This window comes from Haliotis cracherodii, unplaced genomic scaffold (assembly GCF_022045235.1).
Source record: "Haliotis cracherodii isolate W230 unplaced genomic scaffold, xgHalCrac1.p SCAF_11, whole genome shotgun sequence".
Taxonomy (NCBI): Eukaryota; Metazoa; Mollusca; class Gastropoda; order Lepetellida; family Haliotidae; genus Haliotis; species Haliotis cracherodii.
The window spans coordinates 39963700-39974997 of NW_027266266.1; the positions used below are offsets into that span (position 1 = coordinate 39963700).

The 11298-nt window shown below is 40.8% G+C and overlaps 1 protein-coding gene across 3 annotated transcripts; it reads left to right on the forward strand.

Moving 5' to 3' along the window:
* Nucleotide 1: 1 nt before the first annotated feature.
* LOC139456489 (INO80 complex subunit E-like) lies at nucleotides 2-10757 on the forward strand. Of its 3 annotated transcripts, none has more exons than XM_071238229.1 (9): nucleotides 2-121; nucleotides 1576-1655; nucleotides 2896-2966; nucleotides 3976-4092; nucleotides 4912-5008; nucleotides 5629-5692; nucleotides 7251-7419; nucleotides 8569-8686; nucleotides 9517-10757. In XM_071238229.1, the coding sequence occupies exons 1-8, from the start codon at nucleotides 97-99 to the stop codon at nucleotides 8642-8644; spliced, it is 699 nt and encodes a 232-aa protein (XP_071094330.1). In that variant the 5' UTR covers nucleotides 2-96; the 3' UTR covers nucleotides 8645-8686; nucleotides 9517-10757. The 3 variants fall into 3 exon arrangements, with proteins under 3 accessions (XP_071094330.1, XP_071094331.1, XP_071094332.1); XM_071238230.1 differs by having other exon boundaries at nucleotides 2-112; XM_071238231.1 differs by lacking the exon at nucleotides 8569-8686.
* Nucleotides 10758-11298: the final 541 nt, after the last annotated feature.

The window sequence follows — 11298 nt, forward strand, 5'->3', positions numbered from 1 at the left end:
CCAAGGGGGATAACACCGACTTTCGTTTCAAGGAAATAGAGAAAAAGACAATACAAACATTTCAGTGCATGCGGCGTTAACATTAACGACTACATAATGATGCCAGTTGCTGGTAATGAATGCACGTTATACCTTTACATTTTTATCAGTTAATGCATTTCTGTACAGTGTGTTAAATATTTGCAAACTGTGGATCGTGAACCCTCCTTACTCTGTTTTACCAATTTACCGGGCTCAGGTTGATGATTACTGCATCCTAAAACAACCCTTTCATAAGATACCACAGGCGCAATATAGCTACGAACTGGAGATGTGACTCAATTACATAACTAGTTATCACTGGCCATTAAATAGGTCGTTTGGCCTTGGGTCCCCTACCATCGGAAAGATAAGAAGAATGTGGATCTTTCTGTTACAATGAATGTAATATATCACAGTACAAAGGCCTTAATTGAACCATGTTAACTTGTGATCCTCAAAGAGGTCGGGTGTAACTGCATATCAGAGTATGGTACATCTATGTATTGTGCATGCTATGCTTGTCTAAGAGGCGACTAACGGAATCGGATGGTCAGGCTCGCTGACTTGGTTGATGCATGTCATCGATCCCAATTGCGTGGATTGATGCTCATGGTGTCAATCACTGGATTGTCTGGTCCAGACTCCATCATTAACAGACCGCCGTCTTATAGCCGGAATATTGCTCAGCTCGTTGTGAAACAACAAACAAACAAAATGTATTGTAATGGATCTGAAGTGTAATGCATTAATCAGATTCAATGTCTGTATCATTATTTATCTTAGTTAAATTTTAACATGTATAACACTCATGTTGCATTCACCTCATGAAGGCATATACTGTAAGTCTTGAAATTAAATGCGAAAAATGCGAGTGGTCTTTGCTCGCATTTTTGAACATCGCATTTATATCAACAATAAGACATTTGGGATATCAAAAATACCAACTTAAACATACGCTGATGTATTCCACACCACTGTTTATTGAGCAGCACTTGTATATAAAGTATATAAACAAAATCATTCAAACACTGACTACATCCTGTGAATTGTCACTGCTGGGGTCAAGACAAGAGTTCTATTCACTTATGTCATCACTGATCACACGTGCAAGTCCAGACAGACGTCACCCTTTGTTCTTAGCGACTGCATCAAAGGCCGACATGAGCCAGCGCGCATGTATTGATTTTGCGGAAGTACTTTACTCAGCGCTAATAAGCGGTGCTATTTGGTGTGATTAGATTAATGTAAGGTTGGATTAAGGTGAGGATTCTAAACCTGACTGAGGACATCTTTAGATAGAAATCCACTGATGCTTGAGAGGAGGGGGTGTCGCATTCATATTGAGTCGCATTTTTGGCTAGAGTCGCATTCTTTCGGATACGCATTAATTTCACGATTTACAGTACTCTAAAACGTGTTCTTCATATAAATTAGATCCCATCCATAAATTCTCTCACTTTTGACACAACATTGTTTAGCTATATGGATTGTGAATTGTTGTGTGGTATATGCCTTATGTCCTTGTGAGATCAACAAATTGTTTTTTTGTTACAGATGGTTATGGAGGTGAACAGCAGATTGACTACAAGGGAAAGTATAAGACTCTTAAGAAGAAATTAAAGCTCCTGGTTTATGTACGTCAATGTATCAGATCAAATAATAATTAATAACAATAATATGTATATTTATAATGCACAATATTCACATCCTAAAGCCATCTTCCCTAGGCAAGGGAGTTTACGAAGTATAAAAGTCTAATTTCCTCCCTTGGCGAACTAGGCTGGAATAATGGAATTATATTTTGCTTGACTAATGAGTTCAAGCCAAGTTCAGCAAGGGTGGAAACTGGTTTTTAAAGGTGCCCTAAAGCATGCTCTAACTGAGTGAATTGTAGCCCCGTTCAATGGATTAGTGTGCACTCAGATTTCATTCTCAGCTCCCTGGGGAGTATTCAGCCCACACTGCTTTATGATGCGCTAGAAAGTTTACAGTCACTGTTGAACAGAGGAATATTTCAAACAAAGTCCTGTCTAAGGAGACACCACATGTAATGTGCTCTGTGGTGCAGGACTGAAGGCCTAGAAACGTTTGCGGGAGTCAAGCTACTGAACACGGTCACCCATCCATCTACTGTTCGCTTTCAACATAATAGGCGACTTTGCTTGTCGTAAGGGGCGACTAACGGGATAGGGTGGTCAGGCTTGCTGACTTGGCTGATGAATGTCATCGTATCCCAATTGCGTGGATTGATGCTCATGATATCAATCACTGGATTGTCTGGTCCAGACTCAATTATTTACAGACTGCCGTAGCTGGAATATTGCTGAGTGTTAAACAACAAACAAACAAACCAAATCTAACATAACTTAACGTCACTTTACTAATACTTTAATCAGTGCTATAACACACTTGGTATGTGAACCAGTCAGGCAAGAGGAGATTGGGGCAGTTGTTGGGATGTCTCTCAGGATTGAGGTAGTTATTAATCCAGTTTTAACAGAAACACCAGAAGTGGTTATGCTCTGTTTTATAGTAGATAGCTTAACTCATATAATTATCACACTCTATGTGCTCAGATATCGTTCTTTTACAAAATCTTTGCTACAAAAATCGAATGGATCCGACTGGTATTGATTTTTCTACATAAGATGGATGTAATTACTGAACATGCTGTAGCGAATTAGGGGTGGTCGGGTAGCCTAGTGTTTAAAACGTTCGCTCGTCCCCCCGAAGACCCGGGTTCGTTTCCCCACATGGGTACAATGTGTGAAGCTCATTTCTGGTGTCCCCCGCCGTGATATTGCTGGAATATTGCTAAAAGTGGCATAAAACCATACTCACTCACTCGCTCACTGAAGAGAATTAATTTTTCAGGAGCAAGAATGTTTCCTGGAAGAATTACGGAAAGCCCAGAGGAAGCTGTTGAAGGTGTCACGGGACAGGAGGTTTGTTCTGTGTCTAGTTCCATCATATTACCATAATAGCCGTAATAAGCACTCAGGTGCTTGATAGCAAATGGGAGGTTCTTGTTAAACCCATAAACAGCACATTATTTGTTGTTAGAGATCAAGCAGCAGTGAACTAAATTAGTGCAAACATCAATGAAACTAAAATAAATTTGAAAATAGTTACAAGGCAATTATATATGCCTTCTCCATTGCTTGGTTTTTTAAACAAATCTGCAATATCCACCAGCAAATACACATTTTGGTCTTAGTAGGGGGCACTTATAAGATTACTTACAGATCAGTCAGATAGTCAGGGGGTGTTTATTGGAGCAGCGTGAATATGTCGAATATATATATACCGTATTTGACGCAAAAAGCGCCCTGATCTAATAAGTGCCCTAGGCGATATTTGCTAATACATTGGCTAGTGAACAGTCCCAATTAACACCCCTTCCGATTGACTATGTACACAAGACTTATTTATTTGTGTATAATACGCCCTCATGTGTTATATGCACCCTTAATTATGGGCAATTAAATACTGGAAAAATATATCTGTCTTCAACTCTTCACCAAAATAATATTCTAATAAGAGCCCCCTATTTTTAATTTTGAGAGCGCCCTGGGCGCTTATTACGTCGAATATGGTACTTTTATACATCTAACATTGTACACTCCCAGTGGTAATGTTTGTGAGACAGCTACTTGTTTCCCAGACTTGTATGTGTTGGTGTCAGGGGAATAACCTGGTACACTCCCATTGGTACTGTTTGTGAGACAGCTACTTGTTTCCCAGACTTGAATGTGTTGGTGTCAGGGGAATAACCTGGTACACTCCCAGTGGTACTGTTTGTGAGACAGCTATTTGTTTCCCAGACTTGTATGTGTTGGTGTCAGGGGAATAACCTGGTACACTCCCAGTGGTACTGTTTGTGAGACAGCTACTCGTTTCCCAGACTTGTATGTGTTGGTGTCAGGGGAATAACCTGATTGTTGTGATTGTTAGTTTTCTGCTGGATCGGCTGCTGCAGTATGAGAAGGTGAATGACTCCTCCGGAGACAGCGATGCTACAGCCTCCAGTGACAGTGATGGAGATGGGCACAAGGACACCCCAGCCAAAAAGTAGGTCTTTACACTTTTAGTATGTAGCAATGTATGGGTAATGTATTAAAATTGGTGTCATGTACCCATGGTTAGAAATGTTTTTAATTTAAACTTATCACATGAAGCATTTCTTCCTTCTTCTTTCGATCCTTGCCAATTTTTTTCTATTTTGGTGTAGACCTGCAAACATGCTTGAACAAAGTTTTCCATTTCACCCAAACACATCCCAGCATCACCATGGTCACCACCCAGACAAATGGGTCATGCACTGTACTCCCATGTGTGTGATCTGACACGACTTGATCACCTGACTACCCCTGCCACATCATTCTCTTTCTTATCGGGGGGGCACGGGTGGCCTAGTCGTCTAAGGCACCGTGATTCGCTGTGCGTCCCATGGGCACGCCAGAAATCTATGATTGTGGGTTCGAATCCCAGTTCACCCCAATTATGTTTCTAGGTTTGTCAGAACCATACCCGTGCTTGTGGGTTTCATCGAAGTGGTAAACGTCTGAGACCTGCATCACTTCGCGCTTTCCCCCCATTCAAGCTGACATGCCGCGATATAACTGGAAAAATGTTTTAAGCGACGTTAAACCCAACTCACTCACTCATATTCTGGACACGCTAAAGAGTTCATATATAGCTGCATCATGAAATTGTTGCGAGTGTGAGTCAGTTGCAGTTTTCACAGAAGATGTCATCAAAATGGATATGCTAAAGGGTACATAAATAATTGGATCACGAAATTATTGCGAGTGTGGCACCCAGTTTTCACAGTACTTTATTGCTCACCAAACTTTCCAGACTGACAGTATTTCATGTTGTTCTACCCAGGCGGAAGTTGGCGAGTGTGAGTCCGGGGCAGTCGGGGGTACCGCCGGAACTGGCTCATCTGATCGGAGGTGCCGGCATGGCTGGGCTGTCGACACAGGTGAGACAACATGTCTGTGTATCTTCTGTCAACTACAAACATACACTAGTATCAGGATGTAAATATGACATCATTGGTTTGATTGTTTATTTCTCTGTCATTCTTTGTCAAAGATTCTGCACTGTGTGAACATGCTCTGTGACAAAGCAGCGGATAAACAACAAAGTGAAAATTAATAGTTTCTCAACCCACTTGCAGCAGTTAAAAAACAGAATGATGGCATCTTATCATTGCTTTTGATGGATATGGAAAATAAATTTCAGGACCAGCTAGTACACTTCAATAAACTAGAAAAAAAAAAGTCAACCTGTCCTCACTGATTTTAAGGGATGTACTTGGGTACATACGTTTTTGTGTCCAGGGAGCCTTTGTAATAATTTTGGAGTCTTCAAAGCATAAACATTAAATCCAAGACAGGTGATATGAAATTAACTAAATACCCATGAATATCCGGGTTAAAATAACTCTTCAGCAACCCATGCATGTCGTAAGAGGCGACGAACGGGATCGGTGTGGTCAGGCTCCTCCTCAATTTGTGTCCGGTAAAGCTGTGCCTGAGAATCAGTTGTTGTGAAGTTTATTCAGTTTCTGTACTCGAGGACTTTCTGTATTGCCTGCAGGTGTCGGGGTCAGCTGGAGGCGACAGTGGAAAGAAGAAGAAGAGCAGTTTGAAGAAAGGAAAACGTGAGTGTGTTGATTATTGGGGCCCTTGTGTTCAGTGCAGTGTGTTGATGATGTTGGCCGAAATGGGGTTTAACGTCAGGGTTATTGCACTGATATAGCCACACGTTGGTATGTCTGTGTCTGTTTGTGTAACAATTAAAGGCAACTATGCTTGTCGAAAGAGGCGACTAATGGGATTGGGTGGTCAGACTCGCTGATTTGGTTGATGCATGTCTTCGCATCCCAATTACGTGGATCGATGCTCATGATGTCAATCACTGGATTGTCCGGTCCACACTCGATTATTTACAGACCGCCGTCATATAGCTGTAATATTGCTGAGTGCGGTTCTAAACAACAAACAAACAAACAAAACTATGTGTGTCTGTCTTCTTGTACTAGTCTTGATTAATGTTGGTTTTATAGTGCTAGCCCACATAGATACCATGCCACAGTTTTAGCATGAATACCCCACTCAGACACAGTATACTGACTCCGAGTCGACCAGTCCTTGTTTTTGACCCTTAATGACAAGTGTCAGGCAGGGTAACAACAAATACCATCTTTTCACATCTGTTGGCATGACACGGGGATTGAACCACAGACCTGCTTGATTGTCAGACTTTCTATCCAGTAGACCAAGGAAGTGGTCGTGTGTTGACAATTGGCATGGCGCTGCCTTACCTCTCCCCATGTGGGAATTCTGGGACAGAGTAGTTTCCCAGAAACCGATGCTGGTCAAAAGAGACCACTTCAAGGATCAGGTGTTCAGGCTCTGTGATTTGGTTCATGATGTGGAACGCTGCTCACATGAATCACTGGATCGTCTGGTCCAGACTGGAATATTTGAGAAAAAGCAGGATAGAATCAAATAATTATTCAAAAAAGATCAATCACATTTCTCGTCAATATGCAACCAGGCAAGTATTTGCAATTGTAGAATCATTGCCAAATCAGGTCCTTTGATAATTTTTGGAAATACGGAAAAAGTAGCACCATATCACAATCAATCATTGTTTCGTTGGTACAAACTTATTATGCCCAACAATTGCTGTTAATGTTCCCAAACAGTTCCAAGTTCTAGTAGTACTACATGAGACCACGAGACCACTTAGGAAGTGGTCAGCTGTAACAAATGTTATATTTGGGACAACACTTTCGAAGTAAAGTACAATGCTAGTACTTTTGGGCGAGTCCTATCCGGTCAAAGAAACTGTTATCCCAAATATAACATTTGTTACATTTGACCACTTCTAAGTGGCATTGTGTCTTCATAGCTTTTGGACATGGGAGCCGTGCCTATTTACACTTGTCAGAGGGGTACACAAAGTACGTGATCTAGACTACCAGTTGTTGGACTTCCATTTTTTTTGGAAGTCTTGGTGGCTGAGTTGGTTAGATCACTGACTTTGTGTGCTGGTGATTAGGTGCCTTACTCTGAGAGTGTGGGTTCGAATCCCGGATGGGACTCAACCCCCAAAAGTACTAGTACATTTGTTAATAGTACTTCATGTTTAACATGATTTATGGCAGACTTTGAACGTTGTCAGTGTTGTGACATTGGTTTGTGTCATCACAGCTAACCCAAAGTCCTCCGAGCGCAAGTCAGTGAAGAGCCAGCCTGGTCAGATGACTCGGGAGGAGCTGGAGCGCCACCTAGATGCGAAACAGAACTCATTTGGCATCGAGAAGGCTCCAACGCTTCTTCCCATGGAAATCTTCAGCAATGACAACTCCAACCCAGACAGGTGAGGCTTGTTTTAAAGAAATTAATATTCTGACATTTGGTCAGTTTATTTTTTTATTTTTTTAACATGAAGTGAGTAAGGTTTTACATTTGTGACACTTTTAGCTGAATTCCAGGGAAAGATTCTGACAAACACATAACTGTCACAAGTAAATGTAGAGTGAGTATTGTTTTACGCCACTTTTAGCAATATTCCAGCAATATCATGGCAAGGACACCCGAAATGGGCTTCACACATGTGGAGAATCGAACCTGGGTCTTTATCTTACAGGCTGTCCCAGCCCCTATTGACTGGAAAAAATTTCATTGAGACGCAATAATTTAGTATTTTGGGCTTTGGAATATCACTGTACTTGTAAGGTCAGGGTTTTGCTTCAAGAAGTATTAGGAGCCTCGGGTTATTGTTCACCGAAAAGTACTGTAGCAGAGATTTCCATGATATGTAGATGGATGTGGAAATTAGGTGTGTACAATGCCTATAACCCTTGATTAGGCATCTTCCTGAGTCAAGGGTGTTAACTGACTATAAAAGTCCAGTATCCCTCCTTGCTGAACTAGGTTGCAATTTCATGGCTTGATCGTAGCGCCACCAGTGGCAGCTATGAGTTGTCCCTTCTATATCCCTTGTATCACTTGCATTTGCTTCAAACAAAATAGCGGTGCCAAGTCAAGATGATCTGATCAATAATCAGACTCTATTTTGTAATAAATCACTTGAGCATGTTGATTTAAGACATGAAAAGATTTGGAAAATATCTATCCCAGCAAGTTGACGGTACACATGATTTGCAAATCCTGCAGTTGACCGAAATCTACACATTGAAATCCATGTTGCTTAAGAACCGGATGTCTAGTTTGTTACACAATTTCGATTGGGCTATGCATAGGCTATTTAGACCAGCCAAAAGGTAACCCTGGAATTCCAGCCTCGTTCGGCAAGGGTGGTAACTGGACCTTTATAGTCAGATAACACCCTTGTCTCAGGAAGATGTTGATTGGGTGGTAATTTAATGTGTCAGCATCTTAAAATGTTTCTCAAAAGCTGTTTGAATCATTACCATGTTTCACATATTGTGAGGGCGCACATGTACGTACAAGGATTACTTATTTGCTGATTTTTCATGAGAAAACACCTATTTTATCTATTAAGGTATCAATCTGCCATATTGGAAAGGGGAGAAAGTCTCTGGTCTGGTGGGTGTGTAATGCCGACACCAGCAACCTAATATGCCATCGTCCACCTGCATGTTATGCTTGCAGCAGATGATGTAAGTTTCCGCTCCATCTCGTGCCACAGCAGATTTCCCACACCGTGTACCACCTTCATCTTGGCCTTCATCTTGGCCTTCATCTTGGCCTTCATCTTGTGTACAGAAGGCCGTTTTTGTAATTGTGTGGTTTGTAGCTTTTCCAAACCACAGGGTCAAGTGGAAATGAAACAGGTCTTGCCTCACGAAATGCATTAAATCTCTTGAGCACGTTGATTTAAGACATGAAAAGATTTGGAAAATATCTGTTTTTCTTAAAGAGGTCCATTTTCTGTATTGATGGTCAGGGGAAATAAAATATGAACCAGAATGAAAACTCTTGGGAATGACCGGGTTACTTCCCTTTCCTATATGCATATGAAAGCTTTTCTATGTGTCTGAATTTAGTAAACACTCTCAGCAGAAGAAAAAAAGATTACTCTGATATTTTAGTACCTTATTGGTGAAATTCTGAGGGCCCTAAACTATGTAGTTTAAACTGCTAGATGTAATATATAGAAGTTAGGGATCTGTGTATGAAATTGTGGGCTCAGCCTTCATGACCAGAAATGTCCCAAAGATATTAATGATTATGTTGAGTATATATCAAAATTCACAGTTCTGAATTGACAATTTTGAAATTGGAAATTCTCTACATACACGAGAACCCATGTGAAAAAAAAAAGATAATTATTGCAGAGAAGAACAAATCTTTAAGAAAAATGCTGAGTCTTTAAATTGCCAGCTGTGCTGTCAGTACTGGATGAGACTATCAAAGGTGTAGGGGAAGCTCTGAGCTGCTGAATCAGCCTGTCAACGCCGTGTTCGTGATGGAGTGTTGTATATTTCAGTCTGAGTGACATCATGGGAGGGGAGGAGGATGACACCGACCTCATCATCGACGTCCCCAACTGAGGCGCTGCGTGCTTCCTTCACGTTCATACTCACAGGTCATGGCTGTCCTGTCCAGTGGATTTCTGGCTAGGACTGTGGCTGTAGACTTACTCTCGGTCACATCTGCACATGTGTCACTTGACAAGAGGAAACTTGTGAACAAGACATGGTTGTGTCAGTCCAGGATATTGTATGTTTCAGTGTTCAATGTGTTTGTGGTAGGTTTATGTGATGCAGTAGCTACTATGGAAATCTAGATGGGTTCTCAAGGGTGTCCCCTGCATTGTGTCCACCCCAAAGAAGACAACTTTGCAACTTCTTTATGCATGTTAAGTACTATTTGTCCACTCTCTGTTTCTACGTACAAGAAATCAACTGTTAAAATATGGAAACTTGCCATTGCATATGTCTAATAAAGAAACATTTTTATTCTGACAGAAGAGATACTTGTGATAAATAGTTATTGTGACAGATAGTTATCATTTTGACGGTTTTCATTGTGACAGATAGTTATCATTCTGACAGTTTTCATTCTGACAGATAGTTATCATTGTGACAGATAGTATCATTCTGACAGATAGTATCATTGTGACAGATAGTTATCATTGTGACAGATAGTATCATTGTGACAGATAGTTACCACTGTGACAGACAGTTACCATTGTTACAGATAGTTACCACTGTGACAGATAGTTATCATTGTGACAGACAGTTACCATTGTGACAGACAGTTACCATTGTGACAGATAGTTACCATTGTTACAGATAGTTACCACTGTGACAGATAGTTATCATTGTGACAGATAGTTATCATTGTGACAGATAGTTATCGCTGTATCTCGGATCTATTAGTTTATGTAAGGGTAACCTTAAATATGGTGGTTTGTCTAGTACTTGTGATAAGGATTTGAAGAAACCTTTTGAATGCTTTATCAAACATGTATAAGCCTGTAATACACTTTTGAAGCCTTTACACACCTGCTTACCTGAACCACAAACCAGCAGCTTTTTTATATCATTTTCATTCACTCACTTATTCTCCATTTTTCTTACTCCTGTTTCACCTGCATGCATTTAGACGTGTAACGTAGCCGTGAGAGGCTCAGTAGGAGTTTCCGGTGAATGAACACGGGATCTGCTCATCATGACAACCTGCTGATACTGCTTGACCTGGCAACAGCAACTACCGGTAAACAATATTGTTCGTAACCTGTGGGGGTTCCTGGTAAGAATATAGGTCCCAAGCAACCTAACCAAAAGGATTGGGTGGTCAGGCTCACTGACTCATTGAGGCATGTCACTGTATCCCTGTTGCATGGATTAATGCTCATGATGTCAAGCACTGGATTGTCAGGTCAGACTCAGTTATTTACAGACCGGTGTCATATAGCTGGAATATTGCTGAGTGCGGCTTTAAACAAACAAACATGTGACCCTTATTATACAGAGGTGTATGGTTTTGTGTCAATACATAACCTCACCATATGATGCTTGTATTGTGGCACAGCGTATCGTGATGAGCCAATTGTTCGGTGAATCGTATTACCCCAGGAGAGATGTGCATTGGGACTGACCATTTTATGTTCGAGGGGGTGAGCCAGGATTTTGTATTAAGATTAGATATTTTTTCAGCTACAGCTACAAAACCAGACATATTTTTTTTTAAACTAAGAGCCTGAAAAATACGTTGCAACAATGTATTTTTCTGTGGCAGGCAATTTCTTCTTTTTCAACAGTCA

Coding starts and splice junctions, on each gene's coding strand:
- LOC139456489 (XM_071238229.1), top strand. CDS start 97: ATGATGCCAGTTGCTGGTAATGAAT. Junction 122..1,575: donor GCCAGTTGCTGGTAATGAAT/GCACGTTATACC, acceptor TTTTTGTTACAG/ATGGTTATGGAGGTGAACAG. Junction 2,967..3,975: donor AAGGTGTCACGGGACAGGAG/GTTTGTTCTGTG, acceptor TGTGATTGTTAG/TTTTCTGCTGGATCGGCTGC.